General features: G+C 46.7%; 1 protein-coding gene across 1 annotated transcript; it reads right to left on the reverse strand.

Annotated features, from left to right (window-relative positions):
* Window positions 1-651: 651 nt before the first annotated feature.
* Window positions 652-13,054, reverse strand: LOC112116623 (prolactin-releasing peptide receptor-like). Its single transcript, XM_024214239.1, has 2 exons — window positions 12,636-13,054; window positions 652-1,285 (listed from the first exon to the last, which is right to left on the reverse strand). The coding sequence occupies exons 1-2, from the start codon at window positions 13,052-13,054 to the stop codon at window positions 652-654; spliced, it is 1,053 nt and encodes a 350-aa protein (XP_024070007.1).
* Window positions 13,055-18,164: the final 5,110 nt, after the last annotated feature.

The following is an 18,164-nucleotide window of genomic DNA, read 5'->3' on the forward strand; positions in this document are numbered from 1 at the left end:
TGTCTTCCTGACCCTCTGCAGTTAGTGCTTGGCTTACGCATGACAGTGTGTATCCCTTTGATATTTTGGTCCTGTCTAGTGTTGTGGGTATCCTTATTCTGAAATCTCCTATGTTCTGTACCTCAAAGATGCCTTGTGATGGTGCGTTCCCCAGGCTGATCGTGCTTTGGGTAAAAAAGCACTTCTGCTTCTTAAAGTTCAGTTCTTGGACGGGTGACATCTGGGGACCATGCAGATGTGGGAGATACCCTGTGCTCTTTCCTCTGAGTGAGTACTGAGCTTCATCACGTTCTAAAGGACATGATACTGCTGGAGCAGATGAGGCAGAAACCCGAGGATCCCATGATTTGCACACATTAAAGATCTGATGGCACTTTTTGCAAGAGCTAGGGCACATTCTACTTCTGTAATTTAAAATCCCAAACTCCCATTGCAATTGCGGTGGAATACAGCATCATTCACTTCACGTCCTGGAACTCTGGTGCAATGTGGTTGGCTGCTGTTAAACACTTAAATAGTCACAGCCTTCCACCTGCGAGGAGCCTGCATTTCAGGATGTGGGTGTGCTGATTCTTGTGTGTATGAGTTTGGGATGCAAAGGATGAGAGGAATGCGAGACTGTCAGAAAGCAGAGAACCCAGGTTCTGGGCCTCAGAGCATCACACTCACAGCTACGCAGTTATTAGTGGGGATGATTTTCTGCTTGAAGGTGAACATCTTCTTCAGCTCACTGCGGAAGCGGTCATGCAACCAGGCGTAGAGGAAGGGGTTGCAGCAGGAGGAGCTCATGGCGAACCAGTGGCAGAGCAGCTGGATAAGCAGGAAGTAGTGCTTGTTGATGAGATTGATGTCTATGTCACGAATTATGTTGAAGACGTGGATGGGGAGCCAGCAGATCCCAAAAGCAGCCACCACCAGCACGATGAGGCGGAAGATCTTCCTTTTCCTCACCCGGTCGAACTCTGCCTGGCTTTGTGTTGGGTGACCGGGCACCACACGGTTCTTGAGCTTGACTGTGATACAGATGTATGAGAGGGAGACAGCTGAGAGGGGCAGGATGTAGGTGATGATCAGGGTGCTATAGGCATAGGCCAGGCGCTCCTTCTCCTCTTCCATCCAGAACTCCTCGCAGATGGCAAAGCCCTCCTTCTGGAACTCCACGTGATACGTGTGGGCGATGGCAGGGGCCACCAGTGCACAGGACAGCAACCAGATTCCACCCACCACATACACACAGGTGGTGACCGAGATGCGCTTCTTCAGCGGGTGCACCGTGGCATAGTACCTGGAAAGAGAGGGAGAGGGAATGAGTGTGGGTGCTTTCTCTTAAATGGCGTTATCCCTGTAGCTCATGTATCTCACCAGTCAGGGCTGCTCCTGGCTTGTGTGTATCAAGACCCAAATAAGGCCTCAGCATGTATAGGAAGCATCTCACCCTGAGGGGTCATGAGGGGTCCTCCTGACTGAGCTGGGGGAGGAGTCAAGCTGAGCTCACATTGCTTTTTGAAGAACTTATTGTTTGCACCGAACCTGACAGACATTGAAACTAGCGTTTGGGTCCATGGGTAGAGGATGGTGGAGCTGGAGCAGTAAACAAATGCGCCAGTGACCAACTGCATGAACAGAGTGATCACTACCAGCTACACAGCTCCCTGCCGTGCTGCCAGAGGGTGAGACTCCTCCACAATGATATATACTGAGTAACGGTTACCTAAATTAGCCACTAGAGACCGTTTTACATTAACTGCACATGTTCGGCTGCTGTCCTTGTGTTCATGTATTTACAACAGTGGAGATGCTGTTTTAACTGCACTCTCTCTCTGCCCCACCTTTGAAAGCTATACCTGCTCTTCAGGGCCGGCTTTAGGCCGATTCCCGAATCTGCCCCCGCCTAAGAGGGCCCCGCGCCCAGCCAGAGCGCGGCAACCCCGTGGCCCCGCAACCCCGGCTGGAGCGCGGCAAGCCCCGCGGCCCCGATCCACCGGCCGGAGCGCGGCAAGTCCCGCGGCCCCGCAACTCCGGCCGGAGCGCGGCAACTCCGCGGCCCCGATCCCCCGGCCGGAGCGCGGCAAATCCCCCGGCCCAGCTCCCCCGGCCGGAGCGCGGCAAGTCCCGCGGCCCCGCTACCCCGGCCGAAGCGCGGCAGCCCTGCGGCCCGGCTACCCTGGCAGGAGCGCGGCAAAGTGCTCTTCATTTTCATCCAAGCCCCGGTCCAGGTGTTTCAGTGTCAGGATGGGGTTGAAGTTTCTCCGCAGAGGGCTAACCCCCTCTCCAAGCAGACAGCTAGTGCTATGCATCTCTGAAATCCTCCGGATACGGCTCAGGTGGGCGCCACATGGTGCCTAGGGCTTGTGCTGGCTCCTCTGCACAGGACGGTGCTTCACCCACAATTAATGCACAGGGAGTCCACTCTGTAAGAGAACAAAGAACGCTGCCCCCTACTGAACTGTGGAGTCACTGATGGAAAGATCTCCTCATCTGCTGGTGACTACTACAGAGGACTATCTTTCGGTGTATGGTTTCAGAGGCACAGCTCCCATCATTGTTAATGAATCCTGGGGCGCTGTACCACAAAGTTATGTCTACTGTATATTTGATCAGCTTCATCGACATTACCTGGGTTGGAGGAATGACAGAGGAAAAGGAAAGACCAGACAGTATAGGATACAGGTATCAAAAGGGACAGAGATGCCCAGGTGGTTTCTCCTATTTACCTCATCCCAGGATACAAGAACAAAAGGGCACTTGCTGAAATTAGAAGGTTAAACATTAAATTACATTTTAAAAAGCATCAAGTTTCTACACTGATGAAAGGAGAGAGTAGTTAATACATTCTGTAGTTAACCTTTGGAACTCACCATCACAGTATATAACTGAGGCAAAGAGTGAGTGCGGTAAGAACAGCATCTGCCAGTTGCACTAGCTAAGGTAAAATTACAAGGACTATCAACCAGGTTTCAGGGTCTAAAGTGATCACTTGATGATGTAATAAAGCCATTTCCTGCCATAATCAGGGCCGGCGCAACCCATTAGGAGACCTAGGCAGTCACCTAGGGCACTACAATTTGGGGGGCGGCGACCGCGGCGGTATTTCGGCAGCGGGACCTTCCGCCGCCTAGGGTGGCAGAAAAGCTGGCAGCACTCCTGGCCATAATGTATATATATAGTACTGCTCAGTTGGGGAGAACTACATCTCCTGACGCATCCAGCACTGACAACCATCAGAGACAAGCTATCAGACTTAGTGGGCTCTTGCTCTGTTCTAGTTCTACACTAGTGCCACTAGTTACAATCCCTAAAGCTTCTGGTAGTCCTTAATCGATAAAACTCCACATAACCAAGGGGAATCAGCAGCAGTCAGCTCAGCAGCAGCAGCAGCAAATTCCAGGGCTGAGCACAAAAGCTACAGAAGAGGTTTTCCCCTCAGTTCCAAAGCTGTCATTTTCTAGTTAGTCAAACATTTAATGGCTGCTTTTTCTTATTTCATTAACATTACATTTCTATTGCATTAAATTAAGCAAAAAGGCCTGACATGTGGTGCCAAATCTGCAGGAAATGATACCCTTCCAGCGCAGAAAAGCCTCTAGTCCCTAAGAGCTGTAATTATCCCAGCAGAGGCACAGGCACAGAATTAACCCCTAGGAACAGCTTTTATTGTGGAAGAATGAAATAATAGAGGCTTTTATTTTCCCCATCCTGAGGCCTTGTGTTAAACAGTGGGTGCCTTCAGTTGTCTCCAGAAACACCCGGCCTATCAGAAGGCTCCTTATCAACCACCCAAGCAGCCCTTTGTATGAAGTTACTCTGAATCATACTTGGGAGCTTCAGGCAGCATTTTTAAAAAGACTAAAAACAAAAAAATCACCTAATTAATCTCTTTTCTCCTCTTTCACTATGTGCATTGTACTCATTTCCTCACTATTTCTTATGATCGAAGACTTGTAAGAGCTGAGCCTCCTGCCAGCCATTTTAAGTGAATAAAATGTGGTTTGATGTAGCACCTTTCACATACTGGGTGTTCTACCTTCAGCACTAACTCACACTCAGCTCTCCCCCTCAACCCTCTGACTGTCTGTCTATGTAGGTATCCGTACCTCCCTCTTCACCTTGATGTTTGAACCTATGTAACTGATTGACATTCACATCCAGGAAAAAGCAACAGAGAGTCCTGTGGCACCTTTAAGACTAACAGATGTATTGGAGCCTAAGCTTTCATGGGTGAATGCCCACTTCGTCGGATGCAAGGAAAGCATCTCTATTCAGGACAGCCCTTAAGCATGTGCTGAACTTTAAACGTGCTTAAGTCCTATTGAAGTCAATGAGACTTAACCATGTGCTGAAATTTGAGCACGGGCTTATGTGGTGTCTTGTGTCAGGGCCAGATAAGGTGACCAGATAGCAAGGGTGAAAAATCAGGACGGTGGGGGGGGGGGGGGGGAGGGGAGAATAGGCACCTATATAAGAAAAAGGCCCAAATATCAGGAGTGTCCCTATAAAATTGGGACATTTGGTCATCCTGGGCCCAGAGAGAATTTTGGTTGAAATTATCTAGCTGTGTCCCAGCCTACATTCCAGCTAGTAATAAATGCCCCAGTTAGATATTATTCAAATTATCTCTATTTTTATTATGACCTTCTTATCCCTTTACTTGTATTTTATGATTAGATTGCACAAAACAGTCAAGATTATAATGGAAAATAGGGACTGGAAAGGAGCATCTGAAATTAAACAAACCCTCAGCAGAAGACGATTGCATAGCAATTGAACTGATTTCTCTGACATGAACCTCCCAAAACCAGGATTCTGATAAATCTGTGCTATCATATGAGTGGGATAGCCCTATACAGAGCTAAATTCAGGCTGGACCTAGGCTTATAAAAGATGTGTGCTCCCGCTTAACTTTACACACGAGTAGCTCATTGAGATGAAGCACATGCCTGTCTTTGCAGGATCAGAGCCTTACTCCTGATTTCCTTCTCAGAGGTGCAAGGGAATTCCTTAATTCTAGTATAAATGGGACCTTTGAACTGAACATTACCTGACCATTGCATTGCATTGGCAAAGGTGATACTTTGAAACAAAATTTGAAGGTTCTGTGACTTGCCCCATTCACAGAGTAAATATTTTAAGGCCATTTCATTCTGGATGCTGTTGGGCTGCGATATGACCGTTTCTCACAGAACGTATACATCTCTTTAGGGATGTAAGGGTGAGAAATTCCTGCACCACCTAAGTCCTACTTATTTTGAGGACTCATGTGGAACTGGGGTGGTGAATAGGCTTTGTGCTGCCTCTTTGCACACAGGAGAATGTCATCCTATCTGAAAGAGTCCCTTGGAAAAGGGCAGCTAAGTGTTCTAGCTAAATCCTTCTGATCCGCTATAATTTCCTAACCAAACCTTTGAATTTAAGGGTACTGACCAGTTTCATAATTCCTGGGAAGGTGCCTGAACTCCAAAGACTGGATGGAGAAAAATTAACACAGAGGCCTGGTTTGATTGAATAATATGAGCCTGATTCACCACTCCACTCCATTAGCTTCACCCTGGCATGACTCATTTGGAGTTAGTGAAGTAACACTGGCATGAAACATGTATAAGAGAGTGGTGAATCAGGCCTTATGTTGGTAAATAATATGCACCCAAGAAGACTTATGGTGATGGGAGCTTGAGAAACATCTAAGATGACAGACAGAGACAGAGAGATATTTTCAGTAATGACATTTTCCATTCCAAGCTAGTGGTGCCTTCCGTACCTTGCAATGTACCACAGAATCACCCACTAATGCTGCTTTAGGGAAGGAAAGAGAGTAGTTAAAAGTAGGGCTCCCTGAACATGTAGCCCTAAGTGTGCAGTTATAAAGGGGGTTATGAATGCTGCAGGTCCTTTCGTCTAGATTCTCCTTGAACATGGAGGAACAGCCCAACCCTAAATGCAAAGAGAGTTACAGAAATTCAAGATGGGAAAGCCTTACTGGGACGTAACTAGTCCAGCCCCCGCATCAGAAAATGCAGAATCAGACCAAACAGCACAGTTACCAAGTATATTTAAGTCTCACGTAACCAGATTTCCAACACTCCCCTTGGCAGGTCATCCTACATCCTAAGAGATCTCACTGTCAGAAAGTTCTTTCCTGCTAGTCCAGCCTAAATCTTCCCTTTGTTCGTCTAATCTGCTTTGCCTCCATTGCACCTGTTTTGTTCTGCCAGCATCTGAGTCATGTTTGCATTAAAAATGCTCCTTGTATCTGGGGCTTAGTTTTGGAATCCGCCTATTTCTTTCCATTCCCCACTGGGACTGCAGCCTTCCTTACAAAAGTGACATCGCCATGGAAACACAATGTTCCAAAGCCCAAAAAAACAAGCCCCAACCCAGATCCCATGTCTGTCTCTGTTTAGGAAGGGATTGTGCCTGCCATTTGGGGGTCAGAACAATTTGTCTGGCACAGATTCGTATGGCAAGGTATTAATAACCTGGAACTTGCAGAAATGATACCTAGTGCTCTACAGAACCAGCCGTCAAGGACATCATTATTTAGTGGCACTGAAATCGGAACAAGAGCAGTAGAAAGTTCACTCCCAAACTAAACACACATACATTTCCAGTCCCATGCTGGCTGCTTAGCCCTCCTGGTCAGGTGAAGGGATGTGAAATTAGCTAATTTTGCAACACAGCTGGCTACAAGTTGCAAGCATGGGGAACACTTTATGATTTCTGCCTATAGGGAAAGAAGCATGGGGCACAAATATGCCTCACACAAAGAGAAGGAGATTGAGTAGCATATTCCTGTTGTGTTTGCTTCACAGTTTGGAACCTTCTGGCGTGATGACACTGGTTTAATCTTCACCGTGCCATGGCATTTCTCCAGCCCTGATGAGTGCCAAAGCCACAGGACTTCAATACAAAGTGCAGAAGGAGGAAAGGAAATGGAATTGCTATTTGCAGTGATCTAGGCTCTGTCATTGGATCAATCTGTCACACCCAGTGTTTGCAGCAGCTCCAAAAAAGTAAGAAGCTTGGTACTGGAGTTACAAAGTCTTGTCTGGGCACAGTAGAGATGTTTGATCATGTCACTATCGTGCCATAAGCTGCACTGGTATTAAAGTCACATAGACTTCCCACTTTTACAGCAAGCAACAGCACTGAGGGAAAAGACACCTTGTAATGCAGAGTTTGATGTATGTGTAGTGGGCTCTGCAGTGACTTCATGTCAATGCCCTCAATAACAAGCTCTTCTCCCAACCAGGTCTGAAGCTTGCTACAGCCCAAACCAAAGACAACGGAAAAGAACAAAAGATTATGGTTCAAATCCCAGTCCTGGCACAAGGGAAAATGGGCTGTTTCTTTCTCATCCTAGATCCTAGTTGTACCCATATAGCTATAGTGCACAGCCGGTATTTTCTGCTCAACAGAAACCTGGTGCTGGAAAAGCAGCGGGTGCTCAGCTCAGCAATGAGGTGCAGTGACAGAGCTGGGTGTGTGGGGAGTGGGTCAGGATTGAGCTTCTCTCCTGAATGAGTCTCTATTTGCCAGGCAGTGGACTGGAGAGCTGTGCAAAGAGCGGCTTAGCAAATAGTGAATGAACACATCACGGGGAAGCATGGCGATACTGCCTGGCTTTCTCCTGAGACTAGTCTTGTTGCATCCCTCTGAGGAGGATTAATTTCCATTTGCCCTGATGCCTGCTTTATAATCTCCTTGTTGATACGATCAGTTATTACTGCTGTTTGTGTAGTGCAGACAATGTGCTCAGCGCCGTACGAGACACACAGAGGAGGACATATGTATAGTCTCCTCCTGCGCGTACACACAGTTGAATAAACATGCCGGAGATTATTCAGTGAATGTAAAAATCTCAGGCCAGATCCTCAGCTGGTATAAATTGACCTAACTCCACTGATTTCACTGGAGCGACATGGATTACAGCAGCCGAGGCTCTGGCCCTAACTGTCTCTCTTTAAGAGTAAAGCTACGCTGCAGAAAAGGCGTGTTCTTAACTTGGGTTAGCTAATATGAGCTGAAGTAGCAGTGACGACACAGCAACTTGGCTTTTACCATGGGTTAGCAGCTCGAGTGGAAGCCTATAGCAGGGGTAGGCAACCTATGGCACGCGTGCGAGCTGATTTTCAGTGGCACTCACGCTGCCCGGGTCCTGGCCACCAGTCCGGGGGGCTCTGCATTTTAATTTAATTTTGAATGAAGCTTCTTAAACATCTTAAAAAACCTTATTTACTTTACATACAATAGTTATATATTATATACTTATAGAAAGAGACCTTCTAAAAATGTTAAAATGTATGACTGGCAAGCGAAACCTTAAATTAGAGTGAATAAATGAAGACTCGGCACACTGCTTCTGAAAGGTTGCCAACCCCTGGCTTATAGGGTTGAACTTGTGCTGCTAACTCAAGTTGCAGTGTCTTCACTGTTATTATAACCCGAGTTAGCTAAGGCAAGTTACGACCATAGCCTTTATTTGCAGTGTAGACGTACCCAATGTGACTCTCTCCAGTTGGTCTTTTCACTGCAGCAGCACAGACCTGTTCTTTTCCAGTGTGGGCATCAGGCACTACTCCACTGTCAGTCAGTCTGTAACACCGAGCCTGGGGGCCCTTTCACTTACACTAGTGTCACTCCTCTGACGGCAGTGAAGTTACTGAAGATCTACAGTGGTATAAATATGGATTGGTTTTCCTGTGACACCCATCACCACCTCACATACCTTAATGAACAGTCTTACGACACCCCTTTGGGGGAACAAAGTGTTGTTACTTCCCTTTACAGAGGGGAAACCGAGGCACAGGCAGAGTAAGTGACTTGCCTCAGGTGACACACAGAATTGCAGCAGAGCCAGAACTGCAGCCAGATCTCCTAAGTCTCAGTCCTATGACTTAAACCCAAGCCCCTCCTACTACAGTTAACTACGAAAAGGAGCAATCCTGCACCATGCAGCGGAAGCTGGACCTACTAGGCTATTGGCAACTCTAGTTTCTAGGGTTATGTACTAGAATTCAGAGCAATAGAAGCTGTCATCTGCAGGAGATGATGCTCTGAGTTGTTCAAATGTTCAGTCTTTGGTGGCATGGATGTGCACTGGTGCTAGATTTGATGCTGAATGACTGCTAGCACTGTGTTTGGTGTGGCAGATTCTCATGAATCTTAGTATGGTCCCCAGCCTGCAGGCTGGGAAGTCTGCCTGGGAACTGTCAGGAGTGAGAGCTGATTTGCTTTGGTGAGCAGAAAACATCTGAAGAGCTGGATGGCTGACGTTTATTAATCTTGCCCTGAGGGGACTCCAGACAGCATGGATTGTAAGTGAGGTAATTGACAGGCACCAAAAGAAAAGCACTTGAAAATGAAGAGAAGCCTCAAGAAATTGAGCTGGGTTAGAAGAAAGTGACCAATGAGAATCTAATTCCAGGTGCTTGCTTCATCTGGGCTTGATTGTGCTACTCAGTGCCTCTCAAGATCAAGCCATTAGAGAGCAAGAAACAACTGACCCAACCTAGGACCGAAGCCTGAGGTTCTTACTCAGTCCTCATTCAGGCAAGCCTCCCATTAACTTCTGTGGGAGTAAAAACTGAGGAAGGGCCTGTGAATTTGGTTTATACACATTAAGGGCCAGATTATCAAAAGTGCTCAGCCCCCAGCAGCTCCCATAGCTCTCAATGGAAAACCCATCCACTTCCTTTATATGCCTAAACAGGTGGTGACCTCTGCTGAAAATCTGGCCCTAATCAGGGCCGGCTCCAGGCACCAGATGAGAAAGTATGTGCCTGGGGCGGCACATTGTAAGGGGCGGCATTCCGGCCAATCTTGGGGCGGCCAGCCCAGCCCTGCAGGGGCATGGTCCCCGGTCCGGGGCGGGCAGGAATTAGCGATCCCCGCCGCTCATCGTGCCGCCAGGCTCCCCGGGATGCGCCACTCCTCGGCGCCTGCACCGGCCTCCGCCTCCCGCGCTGCTCTGAGCCCAGCCCGGCCGAGCCACCTTTAAAGGAGCGGCTGAGCCAGCACCTCCTGCAGCCCCCAGGCACCGGAAGGAGGGAGGGTTCTGCGGCGGCCCGGCGGGCAGCGGAGGCAGGGAGGGAGGGAGGGAGGGTTCTGTGGTGGCCGGTGGGCAGCGGAGGCAGGGAGGGAGGGTTCTGTGGCGGCCGGTGGGCAGCGGAGGCAGGGAGGGAGGGTTCTGCGGCGGCCCGGTGGGCAGTGGTGGCAGGGGCGGTTCTGCGGCGGCCCGGCAGACAGCGGAGGGGCGGGCCCCACTGATCCCAGCGCCGTTTGCACTGTGCCGAGCCCCGCTGCAATGCCGGCCCCGCGCAGAGGTCACAGACCCCAGCCAGCGCTGCCTGTGTCGGCCCCCTCGGAGCCTGCCCAGCCGGGAGAGGCACCCCAAGGCTGGAGGGGGGAGCCCCTCTCACCCACCTGCGAGCGGGCTGCAGCGCCTGGCTGTCCATGGGCGGAGGGAGCGGGCAGGTGCTGCCCTTCACCCCCCTGCGAGCCGCGTTGACCGCCCTCCACGCGCTCCCTGCGGCTGCCGTTTTTTTTTTCTTTTTTTTTTTTGCTTCGGCAGTCCGGCCGCCTTTTTTTTTTTTGCCTGGGGCGGCAAAAAAGCTAGATTTCAGAGTAGCAGCCGCCGGTCCTGGCCCTAATGGCCTGATCCTATGCAGTGCTGAGCACCCTTTAATCCCATCTTGTGGGAGAAGAAACCCGCAGTACTGGTCCAGATCCCTGTGGGCAAGAGTAGGTCCCTCCTTTTCACACCTGGGAGGTGGAGGGGAGAAAATAAGGAGCTTACTCCTTTTTGCAGCCTTCTTCAGGGAAACACAGCCCTGGAACACAGGGGAATGCAGGGGCTACTACTGAGTTGCTCCCCATTGGTTGCCCTGGTGTTACACAACTTTCAATCCCCCTTCTCAGCCTCGATCCCTAGAGCTTGGAGTCAGGCTGAGGAGGGGCCCTGAAGGAACGTATTGATCCTTTAAATGATCTCAGCGGGGTATGCTGAGCCAATGGGGCTGCAAGTTAACATGTGTGAGCAGAACTGACCACGAGAACTGTAGGAAACAGCTGCAGCAAAGAAAATGGAGGGAAATAATAAGAGGGAGGGAAATTAATATTCATTCCGACTGAGACACAGGAACTCCCGGCTGTGTCTGTAATAATGTCTCTAGCACCTCTCATTCACGGATGCCCAAATGCTTTACAAACACTAAGCCTCTCACCCTGGATAGTGTATTTCCATTATACAAAACAATTTAGAATCAGATTTCCAGAAGAGCCCAGTTCCCACTTAGACACCTGTAAGTGGCAAGGCTTACAAAAGAGCTGAGAACTACAGCTGGTTGGAAGAACTTCAGTGGAACTGCCTTGCAAAATGCAGTTGTCTCAAAATCAAAACCATGTTGTATGCACCAAAATTTGGTTTGGGGGGAACGAATCCCGGCAATGAAAACCAACCATTTTGATTTTGCATTTTTGAAACAACTTTTTGCTTTGAATTTCTTTTTATTTGTATTATATTATATATTGTAACACAAAATAATAGAGTCAAAATTGACACCAAACATTTTGATTGCTCTGACACTTTTTTTTTCTGGAATTTTCCTTCCTAGAGCATTTTGAAATTTGCAAGTTTTCTTCCGATTTGAAACGGAGCCAAGATTTAGACATCTCAGAATCCTTCTTGAAACAGAATTCCTGTCCTGGCATAGCTCTACTCAACATGCCGAGGGCTGAGCTCTGTTAGTACCTGGACAAAAGTGTTGCAGAGGGAGCTGAGGGTTCTTTTAAAAATCTGTCTCCAGCTGTGGATGCTAAATGTTTGCAAATCTGTTCCTGAGCTCTACTGAAAGTCGGATCCTCTGACTTGCCCACAGTCTCTCACACGTAAGTGACAGATCCTAGAGGTGTCAATAGGCACATTAGATAAACACCATTCAAATACATTAATAAAACAAAATCAATCAGTCCCGTCACCACCCTGTGCCTCAGTTTCCCCAATCTGTAAAATCATGACTATCCTCATTAGGGTGCTGTGAGGATTATCATATTAACATTTGTACATTTGAAGATGCAAAGTGTGATGTAGGTGAAAGTAATAAGATTTATAATTCATTACTGAAATAATTAAAATTTCAGTTCCCCCTCATCTCCAAAGTGATCCTTTTTCTGTGCAAAAACCTGGACATTTTTTACACTTGGAATTTCATTTTGCTGAAATTCATTTTTCACAGTGAATCACACAAAACTGCAAAGCGTCACATGCTCCAATTAAATAAAAAGCCACCACTCGTCAAATACTTGTTTAATGAAAAGCTAAATTCTGAGGCTGCAAGATGGGCTGCAGTGAAATTGCAAAGATTTCTTAGTGATATTTCATGAAAAGATTTTGCTATTTTGAGGCCAAAAAATTATTAAATAAGTCCCTCGCCCACGTGAAAAAAAAAGGAAAATAATTATTTCCAAAGGCTAGGAACTACAAAAACCACAAGGAGTCCTTGTGGCACCTTAGAGACTAACAACTTTATTTGGGCATAAAATAAATGTGTTAGTCTCTAAGGTGCCACAAGGCCTCCTCGTTGTTTTTGCCTATACAGACTAACACGGCTACCCCTCTGAAACCTAGGAACTACAGTTACCTGTCTACAGCAATAGCTGTGAGGGTGAAGACGGACACATAGACTGTCATAGGCTGCATCAGGAACACGAAGTAACACAAGAATTTCCCGAAGATCCAGCCCTGTGGGTTGAAGGCGTAGGCCAGGGTAAAAGGAACACACGTTGCACACATCAGCATATCTGAGAAAGCCAAGTTCCCGATGAAGAAGTTGGTGACATTGTGCATCTTTTTGGTCCTACAGATGACGTAGAGGAGAAGATAGTTGCCGAAGATGCCGATCAGCACCACCAGGGTGTAGCAGGGGATGATGAGGGGCTTGAAGGACTGGATCAACTGGACTCCCGTAAACTGAGAGCTGGAATTGGAGCTGTTCTTGAGGATGATCTCGTTGATGCTGTCATTGGTCGGGAGCCTGTCCCAATTCCCAATTGGTTCCATGAGTCAAAGTCAACTGAGATGCAAGCTTAGACAAGAGCAGAAGGGGTCAGCATTAGTGACCTTAATTACAGGGTCATAACCATGACTCCATTCATTTGCAGTTCATGGACACAGTTAGCAACCCGTGTATGCGCCATTTAATTGCCATTGAATCCTTCTGTGGGCATCTCTTTTGGTTGGAGCAGGAAACAATCCCTGAGAGGTAAAATGTGACCTGTTAACCTAATTCAGTCTCTCAGCTATGTTTGAGTATCCCTGTGTGAACAGTTATTTATGACTGTCTATGTGCTGATACTCCTCTCTGTTCTGTAATTCATGGGTCACAGCGTGAGAGTTGAATTGAAATGTCCTCATGGTACATCAAATTTCACTTCATGTTTGTGCTCTAGCTGCAATTAGCCTTTATATTGAGGCCAATTCAGTTCCCCTCAGTCCTGTCCCTTTAGCCTCCTCGTAATCTGACTTCTTTGTCTCAAACTTCCTCAGAATATTTCCCCCCGTTTAATTTTCCTGGCTTGACTGGAAGGTCTGGGAAGGGTTTTGTTCTACAGATTCCTGGGAAAGAAGATGGGAAAATGGAGGTTTAGAAGAGGAGGGATTCAGATAAACAGCTCTCCGCTGATAAAGGGGACAATTCCAAGAAGAGAGGGCCAGACCCCAAATTTAGGATTTGAAAGAAAGACAGAAATCGGTGGACATAGAATTAGATTCAGTCTTGGAATACAAATCCCTCCAAGTCACCCCCACCATTCATGTCCCTTCTTATCCTTGTCTGTCAGGGAGTTTTGGCTGGTCAGTCACAACCACAAGGACAGAGTACTCATGCTGGTGAAGTTGATGCCACGAGAACATCTGCTGTACATCACTCAAGAGCGTATACAACTCATTTCCCCATAAATAGGAGATAATGAACGGATTGCTGCTGTTATTCAGAATGAGTACACACAAGTGCATTCCACATCCAGCAGGTTTTATTATGTTCTTAAAATATATATTTTCCCACAAAGCATTGTGAGTTGCCGCTCAAATTATTTTTCAGTCTGACCTGAAAAATATTATTCTAGTGCCTAATCTCCCATTCGTCTATGGAAGAGGGTTAGTGAGCTTTTTAGTAAAGTAGCCCTTTTCTCCTTTCCTGAACCCCTTCATTTCTGTCTTTGTCAGCTCTGTAAACTCCTACGGCAAAGTCTTATCTAATTTAATAGAACAAAAATAACACACTTTCTATAGATATTTAGAAAACATCTTACAGGACTGAATAAATAATTCTATCCCTGCTCTCGAATTCTATAGGGTGGCTCAAAAAACCTATAGAAAACTTAGCAGACTCTGTTAAATCTATATTTTTAGATTCATTTTTATTGAGCCCCGTTGGTTTTATCCTTATTCAACTGTATAGAACTTTTCCATACAGGGAGCATTTTGAGACACTGTTCATATGGAAGATGCTTTCAAAATAAACAATATATTATTAAAGGCAATTTCAAAGTATTATTTCTGTGGAATCAAAGCAAAGTAATACATTTGATATCACTCAAACCTTTCCATTCTGCTCCCAAATGAGCTTCCAAATGTGAACTGTAGAAAGGAACTAGCTGTCTCAACAACACGATGAATGTAAAATCCTCCTGTACCTTATTTTGTATAGGAGTCCTTGCTTCTTCTGAAATGATATACTAAACAGCAAAATAATTCCATCTCAGCTGTCTACACTTTCAGTGCGCTAAGGGCATTTTTACAATGAGACACCAGTGGTCAGGAATTAAGTAACTTCTACAATGCAGTAGCATCTAACTACAGAACCATTCCAACCGGATAGGTACATTTCTTGCTCACTAGTTGGTTATGCATACAGTACATTTAAAAGAAAAAGAAAAATCTGCTTCTCCATTTGGGCTGAATATTCCATCTGTAAGTGCAAACAACAGAACTATTGCATTCTCTACTGACCTGGTGTAGAGGAAAGTCAGGGTGGAAAGGCACTCAGGAGCTGGGTTAATTCCAGGAGGGGTTTGTGTGTCAGAGAGAGGAAGAGAATTCAGACTGCTCTCTGATCCTTTGAGGCTCTGTATTCCAACTATGCTCATAGCTGTGTGCTGAACTTACGGAGATCCATGCTTCCAACCCTCTCACTCCCCCCACTGGCTGCTGCCTCTCTCCGCTCCTTCCTGTAACCACAATGAGGATAGCGAGCTTGATTCTCTTCTGGCACAACTGTCAATTAGCAGTAACTTCTTTGAAGCCGGAGGAGGAGAAAATTCCAGGCTGGAGCCCTCAGCCCAGAGATGTCAAAGGCCCTTTTTGCTTACATCTCAATGGCCCTTCTCTACAGTCCTTAATTTGTGCCAGGGCTCACCAGGGCTGAGCCCCAGTACCTCGAGGCTTGGCAGTTCGTAGCCCCAGCATCTCTGGGCTTGGCAGTTCGTAGCCCCAGCATCTCTGGGCTTGCCACATCAGTTTTGAAAGTAAAAATTACTTGAGCCCCAGCACCTGATTGCTTGAGGCCTGGACCTCTGTCATTATAAATTAAGCACTGCTTCTCTGTGATGTCTATGAAAGAACAGTGAAGTGCTGAACAAGCTCCAGGTGGAAAGTCAAAGGTTGAAAGTGCAGCTAAGAGACAACGCCTGTTTCTAGACGGTATCGTAACCTTTGGCGGTATAGTTCAAAGCCCTCATCAGTCCAATACCAGCTGATAAAATAAGTACAACTGATGTTTAATCTCACTGGCATGCGCTTTTTGCAAGAGTCAGGGTGTTAAATCCAGCTATCATGTTCCACCCAAGAGGTGGCTACATTTCAGCAGTGGGTGAAAGGATCCCTGTGTACGAGGATTCTTTGGGAGAAAGGGTGTTATCCAGTTGGTGATCCCTCGAGGTCGAGGATGAACTTTCACAGCTTTTATTTTTCATGGGTCCTTTGGTGGCTGAGGAGTCCGATCCTTGAGCCACAGGCTCGTTGGCAGACATTGCAGGTGGTGTTGGAAGACAGGGTTGGGCCGTGATTGCTGCGTGATAGTTGTCAGTCCTTCCTTTTCTGGTGTTTTTCTGCGACAAGGACAAGGCGATTTTCCTCAGAAGTGGACGTTCCCTCTCTGACAAGCCTTTGCCAGTTATCCCTATCCTGGGCTGCTGTCTCTCAGTGTGTGGTGTCGATGCCACATCTCTTGATGTTTATCTTGAGAGTGTCTTTAAAGCGTTTCTTTTGGCCTCCCCGTTTCCTTTCTCCTTTGGTGAGTTGGGCGTACAGCAGTTGTTGTGGTAAGCGTATGTCAGGCATGTGCACACAGTGCCCGCTCCACCTCAGCTGGTGCTGGATAATCAGGCCCTCAACAATGAAGAGGTTTGCTTCTGTGAGGACACTGCCCCTTTATAATAACTATTTTCTTACAATGCATCTCCTTTTCCATTGCTTGTTTAATTCAGGGGGTATTCATTAACAGCTGTTTGAATTCCTGATCAACAAAGCCAAAGAGACTATAGAACCAATTCATTCCCAGTTCATCTGAGCCATCATGAAATTTTATGTAAACCTCAATAATGAGCCACTTGTATTAAAAAAAGAACACAACATCTGTCCTTTATTGTGATCAGTTTTAATTGCTTTCAGCAGGCATTATTGCGGGATTTGATTGTCACGATTCTAGGCACCTGCATCTGTATTCCTCCTCCACCCTCAGACTTCCAGCTCCCCAGCCATCTCCTCTCTTGGGCGGAGACATGCATCCCTTTCTCTTCTGACCAGGCTATTTCCAGGCTGCACAGTTCCCTGCCTCCACTGTGAATTTCCCAGCAAAATCAGACTGCCTCAGCAGGCCTGCTTTACTTTACCGTCTCTGAGGAGAAAACAGTGAAATTGCCACAGTGAAGTTACCACACAGATCTTTCTAAGCAAGCACATTTATTCTCAAGGGAAAAGCAGTACAGAGAAAACATATCGAAGCAATAAAAGAAACTACAGCCATGCTAATACCTGAGACCACCCCAACTCCAACAAGGGTTCTGGCTGGTGAACAGTCCTTCAAATCCCACCATGGGGGTTGTCTGTGGTCACAAGTTCAGAACAAGCACCCCATGAATTTGAGAGTTACTTTTTTATGTCATTCGTTCAAAAAGAGTCCTACCCCAGTGGGACACACAGGCTTTCATCTCTAGTTCTCCTTATTAATTCTGGAAGTGGGCTCTGCCTGACGCTCACTCGGAGACCCACAGCTGTGCAGAATCCATCGACTCACTGGGGAAGCTGAAGCTAGCCTGAGAGAAATATCTAAAGCGTCTTTTATGTTAAATAGAGTATCATCAGCATTAAACTTGTGTTTGAACTTCCTGCTCATGTGAAAATGTGCTTTAATTTATTCACCATCAAATGTCTTTAAACCACTGGATTATTCATTAAAAAAGAGATACCATTTACTGCCTGCTGTCTTGTACATATAACTTTGCAAAGTGCTCTGGGGTTACTCTTTGCATGAAAGATACACTACAGAATAAAGTGGTTATATTAATTTCACCTCTCACCAAACCCAAACATCTCTAGTGTTACTGATAGTTTACAGCGCATGCTTAGATAGCACTACTCTTCCTAAAGCCCTTTACAAGCCCAGACTGAAAACAGATACTGTACATATATATGGAGATCTGCCTATCATCTTAGTATCAGAGCCCTCACAGTCACACCTCTGTGAGGCAAGGCAGTGCGATTATCCCCATTGTACAGATGGGAACTGAGGCACAGAGTAGATTAAGGGACTTGCCCTAGGTCACACAGGGAGCCTGTGAAAACCTGGGTTTTCTAAGCCTGAGAACAATGCCCTTTCCACTCTGCCTCTCCCACTCCTGAAATGCAGCCACCTCTGAGGTGGAGTGCAGCAGCTGTTTAAGGGCATGATCTGAAGCCTACTGAAGTCAATCGAAAGGCTTCCACTGCCTTCAACGGGCTTCAGATCATGTCCTAGGAGTGCACAGCAACATTGCTCAACAAGTGGAGAGGAAGTGGAAAGGAATCCCATATCGGATTGAAACCGAAGGGGGATTTATGGGGGTTAATTGTAACGACCTGAATTGCAAGTGGGCAGAGACGTTCTGGCTAACACCACTGGTCTAACTCCTTC

The sequence above is a fragment of the Terrapene carolina genome, unplaced genomic scaffold, assembly GCF_002925995.2.
Source record: "Terrapene carolina triunguis isolate 2854851 unplaced genomic scaffold, T_m_triunguis-2.0 Scaffold53, whole genome shotgun sequence".
Classification (NCBI taxonomy): Eukaryota; Metazoa; Chordata; order Testudines; family Emydidae; genus Terrapene; species Terrapene triunguis.